This window comes from Chrysochloris asiatica, unplaced genomic scaffold (genome assembly GCF_000296735.1).
Source record: "Chrysochloris asiatica unplaced genomic scaffold, ChrAsi1.0 scaffold00188, whole genome shotgun sequence".
NCBI lineage: Eukaryota > Metazoa > Chordata > Mammalia > Afrosoricida > Chrysochloridae > Chrysochloris > Chrysochloris asiatica.
The window spans coordinates 1637240-1655561 of NW_006408706.1; the positions used below are offsets into that span (position 1 = coordinate 1637240).

General features: G+C 38.9%; 1 protein-coding gene across 1 annotated transcript in view; it reads left to right on the top strand.

Moving 5' to 3' along the window:
• Positions 1–18322, top strand: part of ALPK1 (alpha-kinase 1) — a 94352-nt gene that overhangs the window by 57695 nt on the left and 18335 nt on the right. The window contains exons 4-8 of the mRNA XM_006872256.1: positions 8673–8732; positions 13036–13122; positions 14104–14180; positions 15815–15910; positions 17899–18003. Coding sequence (XP_006872318.1) covers positions 8673–8732; positions 13036–13122; positions 14104–14180; positions 15815–15910; positions 17899–18003 — 425 coding nt within the window. The remainder of the gene's footprint in view (positions 1–8672; positions 8733–13035; positions 13123–14103; positions 14181–15814; positions 15911–17898; positions 18004–18322) is intronic.

Genomic DNA, 18322 nt, shown 5'->3' on the forward strand with positions numbered 1-18322 from the left:
ACTAAGGAAGACCATAGAAAAATTGATGCATTCAGTTATGGTGTTAGAGGAGAATACTGAAAGTGCCATGAGCTGACAAAAGAACAAAAAGACCTGTGTTGGAAGAAGGGCAGCCAGAGCGCTCCTTGGAGGCCAGCATGGCCTTCGTCTCTCTTACTTTAGACATATTGTCAGGAGGGACCAGTCACTGGAGAAGGATATCATGTTTGGTAAGATGGAGGATCAGAGAAAAAGAGGAAGACCTCCAGTGAGATGGATTGGCAAAGTGGCAGCATCAATGGGCTCAAGCATGGCAACAATAGTGAGGTTGGCCCAGGATTGGGCAATGTTTCGTTCTGTAGTGCATAGGGTCACTATGAGTCGGTACTGACTCAATGGCACCTCACAACAACAATCACCATTATGTTTATAGATGTGTAGCCTGCTATTATTTCAAAGAGTGAAGGAGTAAAGATTCCATGCAAAAACAGCATGAAACCAAAGGGCAAGTTGTATCACTCAGAAACAGGACTGGCTCATGGTTTTAGCTATTGTTATTATTTTAATCTACAAACCATCTGTTAGTTTGCCATATTTTGGCAGCTTGCATGTTGCTATGATGCTGGAAACTATGCTACCAATATGTCAAATATCAGCAGGTCATCCACGGTGAGCAGATTTCAGTGGAGCTCTCCTACATAGACAGGCTAGGAAGAAAATCATGGCAATCTACTTCCTAATATTACCCAATAAAACCCTATGGGTCATAACAGAACTGCCCTATGTAATACTCGAAGAGGACTCTCCAGGGATGGAAAGCGCTGAAAACACACAGTGGCCCTAGCAATGGACTTGAGAATGCCAGCAATCATGCAATGGCATAGGACTGGGCACGGTTTCATTCTATTATACAAGTGGTCACCATGTTTTGGAGCTGACTTGACAGCAATTAACAGCAACATTGCTTTAGTAATTCTAGCCTTTAAATGTTATTTTAGAATAAAAGCTAGAGATGCAAGGCTCAAACTTCAAATCCATCAACATGGAGGATTGTACAATTAGAAAATCTTCTGCTACAGACACAGAAAATGGTATATTAAAGGGGTTTTTAAAAAAATATCTGAAATAGCAGGTACTCAAAGTCAGGGGAGTATACTTTTGCTCATGATGCCTTAGCCAAAAGAATACTTGGATATAGTCCTAAGGGAAGGGATTACCATTTTAATGCCACTTTGGAGACAAGAGTAGGAAAATGTTTGTACACAACTTAAATCAGGAAAGGTGTGCATCATGGCTGTATCCTTTCACTATACTTATTCAATCTGTATGCTGAGCAAATAATCAAGAAGATGGACTGTATGGAGAAGTTGTGGCTGTTAAGTGCCATCAAGTCGGTTCCAACTCATAGTGTTGCCATATAAAATCTTTACGGGAGCAGTAAGCCTCATCTGTTTCCTGCATATGAAGAAGAGTACCACATAAGGATCAGAGGGAAGCTCTGAATGACACATCTTGTTTGTTGAAAGTGAAGAGGACTTGAAGCACAGATTAGAAAATACAGCCTTCAGTATGGATCACAACTTAACGTAAAGAAAACGAAAATCCTCACAAATGGACCAATATACAACAAACATCATGATAAATGGAGAAGAAATTGAAGCTGTCAAGGATTTCATTTACTTGAATCCACAATCAATATTCATGGAAGCAGCAGTCAAGAAGTTAAGTGGCATATGCATTAGGCAAATCTGCTGCACAGACCTCTTTAAAGTGTTCAAGAGCAAAGATATAACTTTGAGGACTAATGTGCACCTGACCCAAGCCATGGTATTTTCAATCACCTCATATGCATGTGAAAGCTGGACAGTGAATAAGGAAGACCGTAGAAGAATTGATGCCTTTGAGTTATGGTGATGGAGAATACTGAAAGTACCATGGACTGCCAGAAAAACAAATCTGTCTTGGAAGAAGTATCACCAAAATGCTGCTCAGAAGTCAACATGGGAAGACTTAGTTTCCTGTACTTTGAACATGTTGTAGGGAGAGACCAGTCCCTGGAGAAGGACATCATACTTAGTAAAGTTGTTGTTGTTGTTAGCTGCCATCGAATCGGTTCCAACTCATAGCGGCCCTGCATAGGGTTTCCAAGGAGCAGCTAGTGAGTTTGAACTGCCAACCTTGTGGTTCAAACCAACCTTGTGAACCAGTCCTTATTTTATTGTTTGTTGTTGTTAAATGCTGTTGAGTTGATTCCAACCTATAGCGATCCTGTATATGGTTTCCAAAGAGCAGCTCGTGAGCTTGAACCACTGACCTTGCAGTTTAAATGGCTTTGTAGTATGACACATTAGCCCACAGAGCCACACCAGGACACCAGTCCTTATATTACAACATCAGTAAAGATGGAGATCCCAACAAGATGGATTGACACACTTGCAGCACAATGGGCTCAATCATACAGCATTTGTTAGAATGGCACAGCACTGGACACTGTTTCATCCTACTATACACCTAACAACAACTAAAATTCCTTAGAAGGCTCCATAGGCTACGAAAAGGGGACGGAACAGCTCTGCCATTCTGCCCTGAGACAGGGCAAGGAAGAATGTTGTCTGCCCCAAGCTCTGCAGGGACCGAGGCAAAAAAAAAAAAAAAAAAAAAAAAGTCTGAACCAAATAAAAGCCTCAAGTCAGTGTCAATTGTGAGTGAATCTGAAATGTTCCTACTCTAAAGGGAGGAAATAAAATACCCAGACAAGTAATTAAGAAAAAAGTTGTTCAGGACCAAATTTCTGAGGCCATACATAAAAAGCAAGGACAAAACTGCACTCTAGATCAATGCGCTCACTAGGTAGTAAAGGTGAAGTGTACCATCTACTTTCCCTGACTCTCTCACGGTGAGACCAAAAAGATCCCAGAGTCCACAGCAACAATGGCAGGCTTACTGGTACTAGAGGTGGGGTCATGTGTAGCAGTGTAACTCATCACACCCTCCTCTCCATCACCTGCCCTTGAGTGGAAAGGAGGGTTTCCACCTTGACCAGCAGTAGAGGGGAGAAGCTGCAGGGAGCAGTGGTAGGTGGGGACTCACAACTCTGGCCATGGGTCTGCTCAAAGTTTGATCCGGTTGCTTCCACCATGGTTGGGGGGATGGGGATTGGTTGGCTGGCTGGCCCCACGGTGATACCATGAGTTAGCGCACTGGGTGACACCAACCTTAGTGATGCCACTGCTCTAGAGACAGGAGTCATGGTGGTACATCAGTTAAACACTGGGCTACTAATGGAAACATTTGTGATTTCAACCCACCTAACCACTCCTAATGTGGCTTTACAGAATAAGAGCTGGACTGCAAGGTTGGTTTGAACCATTAGGTCTGCTCCTTGGAAACCCTATAGAAGGTTGGTATGAGTCGGAACTGACTTGCAGGCACTTAGCAACAGCAACAACCCCTCTGTGGGACAGACCTGGCCATCTTCTATTGTAAAGATGACAAAGAGAAACCCTATGGAGGAGTTCTATTCTGTTACACCAGAGCACTATGAGTCAGAATCTACTCATACAACCACAAATAAAAACAAAGAAATATCCACAGCCTGGGGGAGTGGAAATCCTACAGGAAAATGACCTTTATTGGCAATTACCTTATTGCTGTTCTTGTTTGTTTACAACAAGTCATCTCCAATTCATGGCAACCACATACAAGTGACAATCAATAAGTAAATAATTTTTAAGCTACAGCATGTTTTATGGCAATAAGTGCTATAGAGAAAAATTAAGCAGAACAAAATGAAAGGTGAAAGCCAGTGTTTTAGTCATTCTTGGCTTCAAAACAAACTGCCCTTAAACTTTTTGCTGTTGTTGTTAAATGCCATCAACCCTGGCACACATCTTTCCTGATTTTAAGCCACAATGTATATCCTTGTTCAGTTAGAATCGTTGCTTCTTAGTCTATATACAGGTTCTTCCTGAAGACGATGAAGTATTCTGGAATTCCCATCCTTTGTCATTTTATTCTTTGCAATCCATACTTTGTTATGAACCAGAGATGAACACCTTTGTAGAGTCAATAAATATAAGTAAATATCTTTCTGCCAAGACCCATCTGACATCAGCAATGATATTTTCCAGGTATTAATGTCTGAAAAGACTAGAAAGACTATTCTGGGCCCCTAATTTCAAAGATCAGCTCAAGAAGATAAAGCCAAATATTACAACAAAATGTGCAAAGATCTGGAACCAGAAAACCAAAAAGAAAGAACACGCTCAGCATTTCTCATGCTGGGGGAACTGAAGAAAACACTCAAGCCTCGACTTTCATTATAGAAAGAGTCTCTGGGTAAATTATTGAATGATGCAGAAAGCATCAAAAGAAGATGGAAGGAATACACAAAGTCACTGTACCAAAGGAAATGGTTAAAGTTCAACCGTTTTAAGAGGTAGCACATGATCAAGCGTCAATCGCACTGAATGAGGAAGTCCAAGGTGCATTGAAGGAATCGACAAAGAACAAGGCACCAGGAATTGATGGAATGAAAATTGAAATCTTTCAAGAATGTGAGGTGGCACAAGAGGCACTCACTCATCTCTGCCAAGAAACTTGGAAGACAACTATCTGGCCAACTGATTAGAAGAGATCCATATTTGTGCCCAACAGAAGTGAAAATCATCGAACAATCTCTTTGATATCCCATGAGATTAAAGTTTTGCTACAGGGTCGTTATGGGTTGGAAACAACTCGACGGCACTTAACAACAACAAAGGTAATACAGAAACAGCTACAATCATGCATTGACAGAATATTTCCAGAGGTTCAAGCCAGATTCAGAAGAGGCCGTGGAATGAGGGTTATTGCTTTTCATTGTGTGGATCATGACAAGCTATGGACAACATTGCAAAGTATTAATATCAGGAACACTTAACAGTGCTCATGAGGAATCTGTACCTGGACCAAGAAGCAGTTGTTCAAACAGAATATGGGAATACTGAATGGTTTAAAATTAAGAAACGTGTGCGACAAGGTTGTGTTCTTTCACCATACTTATTCAACCTGTATGCTGAGCAAATAATTTGAGAAGCTGGGTCATATGAAGAAAAACATGGCATCAGGATTTGAGGAAGACTCATTAACAACCTGCGATATGCAGATGATACAACCTTGCTTGCTGAAAGTGAAGAGGACTTAAAACATTTACTGTTAAAGATCAAAGAGCACAGCCTTCAGTGTAGATTACATCTCAATGTAAAGAAAACAGAAATCCTCACCACTAGACCAATAACAACATTCTTATCAACAGAGAAAAGATTGAAGTCAAGGACTTCATTCTTCTTGCATCAACTATCAACACTCAGGGAAGCAGCAGTCAAGAAATCAAATGACATATTGCAAATCTGCTGCACAAGACCTTTTTAAAGTGTTGAAGAGCAAAGATGTCAGCTTGAGGATTAAGGTGCGCCTGACCCAAGCCATGGTATTTTCAGTAACCTCATATGCATGTGAAAGCTGGACAGTGAATAAGGAAGACCATAGAAGAATTGATGTTTTTGAGTTATGGTGTTGGAGGAGAATATTGAAAGTGCCATGAGCTGCCAAAAGAACCAATGGATCCGTTTTGGAAGAAGTGCAGCCAGAGTGCTCCTTGCAGGCCAACATGGCCAAACTTCGTCTCTTTTACTTCAGAAATATTGTCAGGAGGAACCAGTCACTGGAGAAGGATATGTTTGGTAAGGTGGAAGGTCAGAGAAAAAGAGGAAGACCCCAACGAGTTGGATTGGCCAAGTGGCAGCATCGATGGACTCAAGCGTGGCACAATAGTGAGGTTGGCCCAGGATCAGGCAGTGTTTCATTTTGCTTTGCATAATGTTGCTATGTGTCGGTACCAACTCAATGGCACCTAACAAAAACAACAACAAACTCTGATTAAAAATGGGATCGTCATTCTGTAGTTCATCTCTTCCTTCCTGCATTTATATCAGGCTAAAATAGTCTATTTCGGTACTTCCAACATTGTTCTTGGAAATCTCTTTAGCCATATCTACAAGTTCATTAATTACATTTTCTATTTTTCACATTACTATAGGAGTCCTGGTGTGGCACTGTGGGTTAATGCACCAGACTGCAAAGCCGTTTGAACTGCAAGGCTGTTGGTTCAAGCTTACCAGCTGCTCCTCAGAAACCCTATATAGGGTTACTATGGGTCAGAACTGACTGGGCGGCACTTAACAACAACAACAACATAGGAGAATATTGTTAAATTTTATGATGTGTGTTCCCTTTTCTCAAATCTCCAGTAACAATTTCTCACTGCCTTTTAAGTCTCCAATAATAGTCTTCTCATCACCCTTCTTGCCTCCATCATATGTTTTATGTTTTTTGTTACAGCAGTACCCCACTTGTAGGTACCCAATTGCTGTTATTGTAACAGACCTAAGGTCCATTTTTTGTTTATAACATATTGCTGTATTATAAACCATCCCATAACTTAGTTGCTTAAAATAAGAACAATTTATTATTTCTCATAACTTTATAGTTTGGCTAGTTAATCCTTTTAGGTAGTATGTGGAGCTGGAACAACTAGAAAATCCAAAATACTCTCACACACACAGTAGGGATTTGATACTGGTGACCAGAATGGAACTTAACACTGCTGTTGTTGTTGGGTGCCATCAAGTACCATAGTAACACTATGCACAATAGAACAAAACATTGCCCGATCCTGGGTCAACCTCACAATTGTTGTTACATTTGAGCTCATTGATGATGCCACTATGCCAATCCAGTTCGTTGGGGACTTCCTCTTTTTCTCCAACCCTCCAACACTCATGGAAGCAGCAGTCAAGAAATCAAACGACATATTGCAAATCTGCTGCACAGGAACTTTATCAAACATGGTATCCTTCTCAATGACTGGTCCCTCCTGACAATATGTCTGAAGTATGAAAGATGAAGTTTGGCCAGCCTGGCCTCCAAGGAGCACTCTGGCTACACTTCTTCCAACACAAATCTGTTGGTTCTTTTGGCAGCTCATGGCTTCTCCATGTTGCTGCTTGAGTTTCTGGACACCATGGTGGCTTGGTTTCAAGAGCATAAAGTGTCCATTATGCCACATTCCACTGGTCTAAACAGGGCATAGGGCCAGTACAGGTTCTGGGAAAGAGGAAACAAACTCTAAATTCCACCTCCTGATGAAGGAATTGCAAGGTCACATTGCAAAAGTGATACTGAGGTTGAAGGAAAGTAAAGTTAGCAAGGAGGTCAAAAAAATCACAGGGGACAGATCATGAAAATCTTGGTGGCAACTGTAAGAAGGGATGGATAAAAAAAAGAAAGGATTACATTTTCTACATATTAAAGAAGTAACACTACAACAATGGCTCAAACATAACAACGATTGTGAGGCGGGCTCAGGACTGGGCAGTAAGTATTTCATTCTGCTGTACATAGGGTATGTTTTCACCATACTTATTCAATCTGTATGCTGAGCAAATAATCCAAGAAGCTGAATAATAATCCAATTCAATGGTACCTAACAACAACAGCCACCTTCCTTTTCTTTCTCTCACCATAAATTCACATCTAGCTGTATTTATTAATATAACTAATTTCTGGCCATTAGAATACATAGGAGGCTTATCCAGATCTGTCTCATAAACCTCCCTTGTAATATCATATCCCATGTTCACCTTTTCTGTGCCTAATGGACACATACATGCAAAAAATCCAGTGGCCATCTCTGAGGCCCTAAAAGATGACAGAACCATTAGATGGAAAAAGCCTAGGTACCTGAATGACTGCATGGAACCACATCTCCAACCTATTTTCTCTGAGTCATCCCAGGAGACTGTCACATCATCCAGAAAAAAAAATTTGTTGTGTTTGTGTGAGAATTAGAGATTGTTATAACAGCCTATCTTTATTTTTATACTATCCAATTACATATATGGAGTCCTGGTGTGGCGCTGTGGGTTAATGCGCCAGACTGCAAAGCCATTTGAACTGCAAGGTTGGTGGTTCAAGCTCACCAGCTGCTCTTCGGAAACCCTATACAGGGTCGCTATGGGTCAGAACTAACTCTACAGCACTTCACAACAACAACAATATCAATTGCATATATATATGTTTAATCTCTTCACACTAAACTAAGCTCTGTGAGGGCAAACGCATCCTTTATTGTCAGCAAAAAGACATTAAGTAATCTATTCAAGCAAAAAAAAAAAAAGAAGAAGAAGAAGAAATAACAGTGCCCATATATCAGGGCTCTTATTTGAGGTAGTAGTAAAAATAAATAAAAAGTTTAGAGAGAACCGCTCTTCAGCCTGCCCTCAACATCCTTCCTGATGATCCTGTTTGTTCAGTTCTATTCCTCCCATCTAGGTATAACTTCCATGGAGAGCAAATACAGTCTTTTGCAAAGGTTTGCCACTACTACTCTGTATGATGAATTAGAAATCTTCTTTTTATTGTTATCAAACCATTTCAGATACTACACAGCTTCCTACCTTGCCAATGTCTGAAAACGTAATCTTTTTTTAACAGTTCTATATGTGATATGGTTACTGATTATAAATTTTAAAATAAAGGATTTCTAAAAGATGTGATGGAACCTGGTAAAGTGTAAAATTTGTAACTGAGTATGTAGAATGTTCACAACTCTGTGTGACATTTGGATGATTTTTGTTGTTGTTGTTTTTCAGGAAAACTTTTAAAAGCAGAATATATCCTAAGCAGTCTAATAACCAACAATGGTGCAACAGGTAAGATATGTTTACATCTTAACCATATATTTTTACCCTCAGTTCCTACCAGATGTCAGAAGGTCAGAGAATAATTATCTGGGATGGACTTTGCAACTGATGAATATATAGCTTTGGTCAAGCAGCTTTTTTGTGTGTTTCCATTTTCTTCCACTAAAAAAAGAAAAGAAAAGCTTCCAAGACTTACCTGTGTAATTGTAGACTGTGTTATCTAATGGGAAAAAAAAAGTGCCACCAAATCAGTTCTGACTCACAGCAGCCCTATACATACAGAATAAAACACAGCCCAGTTTTGCACAATCCTCATTATTGTGATTACGTTTCAGCTTACTGCTGCTGTCACTGTGTCAATCCATCTCATTGGGGGTCTTCCTCTTCTTCGTTGACCCTCCACTTTACCAAGCACAATGTCCTTCTTTAGGGATGGGCCCTTCTTAATAATATATCTGAAGTATGAGAGACGAAGTGTCAATATACTGACACTAAGGAGCATTCTGGTTGTACTTCTTCCAAAACAAATGTGATGTTCTTCTGATAGTACATGGTCCTATTAGTATTCTTTTCCTACACTATAATGCAAATGCATAGATTATTTTTTGGTCTTCCTTATTCATTGTCCAAGTTTCACATGCATTTGAAGTGACTGAAAAATACCATAGCTTGGATTAGGTACACCTTAATCCTCAAACTGATATCTTTGCTCTTGAACACTTTAAAGAGGTCTTGCAGCAGATTTGCCTAATGCACTGTGTCATTTGATTTCTTGGACTGCTATTTCCATGAATGTTGATAGTGGATCCAAGGAAAATTAAGCCTTTGATGACTTCAAACTTTTCTCCATTTATCATGATGATATTTATTAGTCAGTTGTAAGAATCTTCATTTTCTTTAAATTGAGATGCAATTCATACAGAAGGCTGTAATGTTTGATCTTCATCAATAAGTATTCTTAGTCCTCTTCACTTCCAGAAAGCAAGGTTGTATCATCTGTATATCTGAATACTGAAGGTTGTTAATGATCCTTCCTCCAATCCTGATGCCACGGTCTTCTTCATATAACCCAGCTTCTTGGATTATTTGTTCAGTATACCGATTGAAAAAGTGTGATGAAAGGATACAACCCTGCCACATACCTTTCCTTATTTGAAACCATTCAGTATCCCCTTGTTCTATTCCAACAACTGCATCATGGTCTAAGTGCAGGTTCCTCAAAAGCATGATAGCCTTGAGGCCATCCCACAACATAAGTACAATGAAATATTCTAGAACACCCATTCTTTACAGCATTAACCATAGTTTGTCATGGTCCACACAGTCCAAAGTCTTTGTGTAGTCAATAAAGTACAAGTAGACATCTTTCAGATATTCTCTGCTTTCATCCAGAACCACCTGACATCAGCAATGATATCTCTCCTTCCAGGTCCTCTTCTGAATCCAGCTTGAATTTCTGGCAGTTTCCCTGTCAATGTACTGTTGTAACCATTTTTTTTATCCTCAGCAAAATATCACTTGCATGTGATACAAATGATATTGTTTGATGACTTCGGCATACCACTGGATCATCTCCCTTTGGAATGTACACATATATGGATTTCTTCCAATCTATCAACTAGGTAGCTGTCTTCCAAATGTCTTGGCATAGATGAATGAATGTCTCCAGTGCTGCATCAGTTTGTTGAAAGGTTTCCATTTGTATTCCATCAAGTCCTGGAGCCTTGTTTTTTGCCTATGCCTTCAGTGCTGCTGGAATTCTTTCAGTACCATTGGTTCTTCATATACTACCTCTTGAAATGGTTGAACAATTATTTCTTTTTTGTACAATGACTCCATGTATTCCTTCCATCTTCTTTTAAAGGTGCTTTCTGCATTATTGAACATCTTGTCCATAGAATCGCTCAATATTGCAAGCTAAGGTTTGATTTTTTTTTTTTTTTTTTTTTTTTCTTTAGCTCTTTCAGCTTGAGGAATGCTGAGCATGTTCTTTTTTGGTCTTTGTACATTTCATTATAATACTTTGTTTTCTCTAGCTGCCCTATGAAATTTCCTGTTCAACTCTTTTACTCCCTCATTTCTTCCCTTTTCTCTAGCTTTTGTACTCTCAAGGCAAGTTTCAGAGTCTCTTTTGACTTTCATTTTGGTCTTTCCTTTGTCTCCTTTCTTTTAAATGACCTTTTGCTTTCTTTTTGGATGATGTTCTTGATGCCATCCCACAACACTTCTGATCTTCGATCATTAGTATCTAATGCATCAAATCTGTTCTTGAAATAATCTCTAAATTCGGGTGAGATATATATTCAAGTTCATATTTTAGCTCTATAGACTCATTTTCATTTTCTTTAGCTTCTGACCTTACACATGAGCAACTGATGGTTTGTTCCACAGTCTGCCCCTGGCCTTGTTTTGGCTGATGCTAGGAGTGTTTCCACCGTCTTTTCCTGCAGATATAGATAATTTGATTTCCATGTATTGCAGTGGGTTAGATCTACCTTTTATGTAATAAAAAGGTATTTGCAATAAATAAAGCATCGATCTTAAAAAATTCTATCATGCTATCTCCAGCATTGTTTCTATCACCAAGACCACATTTTCCAACTGCTGATTCTTCCTCTTTGTTTCCAACTTACATATTCCAATCATCTGTAATTATTAATGCATCTTAATATATTTTAAAACTTTGGGGAATAAATTTTGTTTTGCTACATAAAAATATGAATGAAAACTTAGTTTGAAATGGATTGCTTTTCAACATTAAAGCATATAAGTGAGGAAGCAATTAGTAATAGTAGGGTAATGATTTCAAATTTCAGATATCTTTCTGAATGTCTGGACATTTAATTGAATAAATTTTCCAATAAACTGAACACAGTAGATTGAAATGTATATTCTACTTCTTATACAGATAAGTGGATGTAAATATAAGGTCCTGAGCTTCTTGAAGAGTGTGGACATTTCCAGCAGTGAAATAGTTGTAAAGAAATATTGACCACACACACCTCACTTTTGGCCACCATAATGAAGCTATAATTGACACTTTTCCCATCTACTACTATACACACTGGGATTAAAACTCTAGGAAGGAAAAAAAAAAAAAAAAGGTGAAGTAACAATGAGGGTAGATGTAACGAAGAGTCTGACTCTATTTTTGATGTTTGACTATAAACAGCCTTCAGATCCTGCCTTTCCCTTCCTTTTGCCCACATTTATGCAAACTGATAAGAAACCTCAACCCAGATTGTGTAAATCTTCATTGAAACCCCACCTTGTTGTTTAGTGCTGTTTCAACTCACAGTGACCCTGTATAGGGTTCCTGAGGAACACCTGGTGGGTTTGAACCACTGACCTGAAGATAAGCAGGCTAATGCTTATCCTATAGCACTACAACCCTCACTTAGTTCAAGTCAAATAGAATTACTTGGGAGTCTCAACATTATAATGAAATGATCTTTGAGTAGTAGATCTTTTTATACTCTTCGTGTGTGTGTATGTAGTCATCAGATTGGACATCCAAACCTATTTTAGGTATCCCAGCTTCCATGAGGAAAGCATAAGACAGTGGGAAATACCATAATACTGTAAATTAAGTGAGGGGAGCTTTAAGGCATTGATTTTGAAACTTGAAGAAGAGAAGTAAGTGGACTTTCAAGGAGCCTGAGAAAAGAGGATCCCAGGAAAAGGTAACAGCAAGAACAGAGGCCATGAAGAAGATCTGCTGCAACAAGGATAAAAAATGAAGCCAGAATGAGTAAAACACAGTTAAAAGAGCTGAGAGTTGGAGACTAGACAGGAGGCAGTTCCTGTGGTCCTTTGTGGGCTGCAACAAAGAGAAGAGATTTTCTCTCAAATCTATCATGCATATAATTTTTAAAAAATATATATATAAGTTTTTGTTGTGAGGTTTACATGGAAGAATAGCAGTTTTACATTCGTCCTATTGTATTTCATTTCATTGCAATGATTACAATCCCCTCCATGCATCATCAAATAACCAAAGGGTACATGCCACAGGCCTGACCCCCGACCATCAGCACACAGCCCCTCTCCCTCCCTGAGTTCAGTATCCCCAGCCGCTCCATCTGTCCACATCATCGTCTCTGTCTCCATCCCTGGCATCTCTGCCTCTCTGGGTAGGGTCATGCTCTCCTCTCTTCTCACTTGATGGTCCCAGGGACCTCCACTCCTGGTCTACAAAATCAATCACTCCCCTCCTTTTGTCAAAAAACATATACTCTTGAAGTCTTCTACCAGAATTGTTCTTTAATAATCAAAGTCCCTAAATACTTTTTCCCCCCACATTTTCTTTTAGGTACTTGGCTGTACAGAAATGAAAGTGACAAGACTCTCGTACAGTCAGTTTGTATACAGATCAGAGGACAAATTCTGCAGAAGCTAGGTACTGTCATTAAGCATTCATTGTTCTCAAGATTTATTTATAAAGTTTGGCTACCAGATTTTACTGTGGCATTTTCTTACTGCATCTGGTAAGTATTGTCAATCTCCACGTTCCTGAGTTTCCTTATCCAAAAGAGAAGGACAGTTGAGATTTCATAGTTTAATAAAAAGTAATAAAATAAAATGTTTTTCTATTAACTTTATTTATGAAAATTTGCATTTATATAGACACTAACCATAGAGTCCTGGTGAGGCACTGTGGGATAAAACACTAGACCCTAAGTCGGTGTGAACTGCAAGGTCGGCAGTTCAAATTCACCAGCAACCCCTCGGAAACCCTATAAAGGGTTGCTATGAGTCAGAATCGACTCAATGGCACTTAGTGACTTAACAACGAACCATAGGACTCTCAGTATTATTTCTAGCATTTGACTCCAAATTCAACAGGACTTCATGGGGTATATATCCGAGCACACTATGATATATTTATTACCCATGCATTCTTGGTGGGTACTCATGGACTTTTTCAAAATGTATAGAGCCCTAATTATGCTTTAGGTTTCTGGTGTGGTGCTATAGAATAAGCACTGAACTGCTAACTGCAAGGTTAGGTGTTCAAACCCACCAGCTGCTCCTCAGAAACCCTATAAAGGTCTCTATGAGTCAGAACTGACTTATTGGCACTTAGCAACACCACTTATGTCTGAAAATACTTATAAAGTGAAAATTTTCAAGGATGGTAATTAGTATTCTTGTCAATAATGGAGACAATTCTCATTGTTTTCCTATGAAATATAAAAGGTATTAAACGAACTATAAAAACAGATTGCTGTGTCGAACTAAGTCAGCCCTGAATTCTCCTAGTAGGATCCAATGAATTTTCTTTCTATATTGACTTAGTTTTCAAAGGTGTTTTCTAACATAAGAACAGAGATGCTAATAATTTCTTCCTTTTCTCACTCTTCCTTTTTTGACCCCTCAGGGATGTGGTATGAAGCTGCAGAATTAATATGGGCCTCAATCGTAGGATATTTGACACTTCCTCAGCCAGACAAAAAGGTTGTTCATATGTATAGTGCTTTTTTCTCCTTTTCTCTATTTGCCTCTGGATGCTTATCTCATTTATATGCAATTCAGTTTATCATTATTAATTTCATTTGTCCCATTTTTATTCATTCTATATAAACATAAGATGAGGGACATATATTAACTACCATCTGTGTTTTGCATAGTCCTCGTTTGCAGCCAGACTCTGAATATATATTTAGTGCTTCTTTATTTGTTTGTAAGGAGCCCTGGTGGCACTGATTAGTACTAACTGCAAGGTTGGCAATTCAAACCCACCAGCCACGCTTCAGGAAAAAGAGATGAGGCTTTCTGCTCCTGTAAAGATTTATAGTCTCGAAAATCCTATACAGAGTTGCTATGAGTCAGAATCAACTTGATGGCAGTAGAGGTTTTTAAATTTGTTTGTAACCATCTATTTATATATATTTCTCTATTTATGCATTCTTCTATTTTATTATACCTATCTATAGTTTAAGGAGCTCTGGTAGCATAATGGTTATAAATTGGGCTGCTAACCTCAAGGTCAGCAGTTCGAAACTACCAGCTGTTCCTCAGAAGAAAGATGAGACTATCTGCTCCCATAAATATTTACAGCCTTGGAAAGCCTGTACAGGGTCGCTATGAGTCAGAACTGACTACACAGCACATAACCACCACCACCACCATAGTTTGGTTCCATAGCAAAGTTGAGATGGTCAACTTCCTTATATGTAAAATTATTGTCAGACCTCTTAATATTCCTGGAAAGGACTTCAATTAATTGTTATGTAGCATCTTTATTCAAGAACCTGACAAGCATTATTGCTTTCTACTGATGTTTCATTTCATGTGATTCTATAGGCACGTTCTCCTTATTAAGTAAACACTTTTACATAGTATGACATTTTCCTATGCTATGTTAGTCATACTACTGCCTGCAATCCTTACAAAACATGGATGGAATGTTATGTGACGCCTCTTTTTTGGGCTAATTATTCAGGCCTTTTCAGAACTAACAACAGTATGAAGGTTTCCTAGGTTGGGAAACAGTTAACGTGCTTGGCTGCTAGCTAAAAGGTTGGAGGTTCAAGTCCACTCAGAGGTGCCTGGAAGTAAAGGCATAGTAATCTACTTCTGAAAAATCAGTCATTGAAAACTTTATGAAACACTGCTTTACTCGGATATAGATAGAGTCATTATGAGTTGTAAATGAATTAACAGAAACTGGTTTAGTAACAGTGTAAGCAAGTTAGTGTCAACAATCCAATGGAAACCAAAATAGAAATAGAGCCATGTTTACATGAGGCATTATTAGGTCCAATGGGCTCAGGCTTAGCAATGATTGTGAGGTTGGTATGGGACTTGGCAGTGTTTCGTTCCATTGTGCATACAGTCACTATGAGTCAGTGTTGACTTGATGGCATCTAACAACAACAACCCCAGCATGTGATGATATTTCAAGCGAAGGCATACAATTTTAGTGTCTCCAGTGTTTTTGCTGTCATTGTCATCATCATCATCATCATTATAGCCATCATAGGCAGAGAGTTCACACAGAGTGAGGACCATTGTTTTTAAGCCATGAGATGGAAGGAATAATGAAACATGAATCCCCAGACTATGTTTTGTTTCTGTTTTTCTTATAGGGCATTTCCACATCGCTAGGTATACTGGCGGATATCTTTGTTTCCATGAGCAAGAAGGATTATGAAAAGCTTAAAAACAATCCACAAATTAACTTGGTAATTATCACTTGTCAAAAATATGGTACAGATTGTCATCACCTACAAAACTATTAATGTTATTCTGGGTCCATTTGTTAGTCGATTTCTTTCTTTTCAGAAATCAGGAAGCACAGAATGTCTCTACATCTAGATCAATGTGAGCCGTCCCAGCATGGTTCCTATGTGTCCTATTTGGCTTTATCATCCCTACACCCAGCACAGTATCAAATACATAGAGGATACTTTAAAAAAGGAAGGAAGAATGAATGAATAGCATCAACATTATCAATGTTTTAACCCTTCTTATTTCCTTTTGGATTACCATAAATTTCTGCTCCCAAACTTGGGCCATCTCAATGCTAAAGTAAAGCAGTAATAGTTTTAAAACTTTAATCTCCACCTGTTCAAATTGGAATGCCAGTCACTTGTTCCACGTTCTTACCCTTACAAATAATGATGACTTATACTCGCACTTTAAATTACTTTACAATTTTTAAAGTGTGTGTTTTTGTGTGTGTGATATATACACAAAATCCTATGAGACAGGTAGAAGAAAATGCGTCATTCTCATTTTAGAAATAAATGGAGGGCCAGAGAAATTAAGTCACCTCCATGTTTCCTCAAACAGCAATAGGCAGAATTAAGAGCAAACCCAGATCTTTTGATGGGCCCAGAGCATTGGTACAGATATTGAACCACGCTAAGGAGTCTCTGTTATGAATTCTCTGGGATTCACCGACCTGAAGATGAGATTTTTAATGTTATCATTTATATTGGCATTTAAAAAAATATTCCAAACAACAAAAATAACTGCAGTTACTTTTTATACTAGTGTAGTATAAGATACACATCTTATTCTAGAAACCTGAATCTCTAGAAATCAGAACAGAAAAGGGCTATGTTCCTGGCTTAGTGAAGTTGACCCTGTTGAGTGTTTAAAACAACAAGCTTCCTTCTTACCCTGAACTTCCCTGTTTTCTGCCTTGCTATACTTTTCTCCCAAACATTTATCTCCATTTCAAATACTAGCATTTTACTAGTTTCGTGTATTGGTTGATCCCCTCTAATTCCACACTGTCAAGTAAGCTCATTGCAAGCAGGAACTGCAATGTTATCTCACTTCCTGCTGTCTCCCCAGTGCCTACAACAACAGTGCCTAGCACAACAAAATGCTTCTAGAGTGAATTAATGAATCCTCACTGGTGTGAAATCACAAGCTAAAGGGCTCTTTGGCCAAGACAATGCAAAACCCACCAGTTTATCTGACTATAAATTGTGGGAGTTGCTGTGAAAAAAGAATTACCACCATTGTCCAAACAAACGCCTCTGAATTATTTAGCACAATCAGGCATTGTTAATTTTTGAGATATTAGGCCCTCTTTGGGGTGATTTGAAGAGTCCCTGAGTGGTAAAAATGGTCGCTATGCCCAGTTACTAACCAAAAATTTGGTGGCTCAATTCCACCCAGAAGTACCTTGGAGGAAAGCCTTGACAATCTCCTTCTGAAAGAATCAGCCATTGAAAATTCTGGGGACCACAATTCTATTCTTACTCACATAGTTTTGCAGTGGGTTGAACTTGACTCTACAGTAACTAGTCATTGGTAACTGGTGATGTGATATGATGTGTTTGTGTGTGTGTGTTTCATGAGTGGGTGCTGGAGGAAGGAGCTATCAAAGCCCTGGGGTTATTCTACCCATTTACTCTTTATAATGTGGCCCTGGTCCTATAGTGTGGCACACTATAGAATAAGCACTGGACTGCAAACCAAAATGTCAGTGGTTCAAACCTACCAGCCATTCCTCAGAAACCCAATACAGGGTTGATATGATTTGATGGCACTTAACAACAAAACTCTTTCTTACTACTCTGTTTTGAAATGTGATAAGAGTCAGGGCATCCATCAGAATCTTGAAAGAAAAGCAAAAGTATTTTATAACCTGCCTGTGTTTTGCTAATGGATAAATACTGATCAGCATTCCACTTTGCTTCTTGTTTGCTCACAGGGTCTCCTGAAGGAGTTTGACCACCATTTACTGTCAGCGGCAGAAGTCTGCAAGCTGGCAGCTGCATTCACTCCCTATACTCCCTTATTCGTGCTCATTGCTATGGTAAATAAGGGCAGCCCCTGGCTGTTCCTCTCCCCAGGGTGCACTCAGATGTAACTAGGGAGAGGGAATGGCAAATCTACCAAAGTAGGCTTCAAACCACATTGTCAGTAATTATGATTGGAATCCAGTCAGAGTAGTGACTTTCTGGTGAGAGCTAAGGAATGTAACTGTGTCTGCTTTAGAGCAATGGTTCCCAAGCCTGGTTGCATATCAGAATTACCCAAGGAACCTTTTCAAAATACATATGCCTGATTTCTATCAAGATCCATTAAATGTAAATCTCTGGAACTGATAGCCAGAAGTCTATAATTTTAAAATA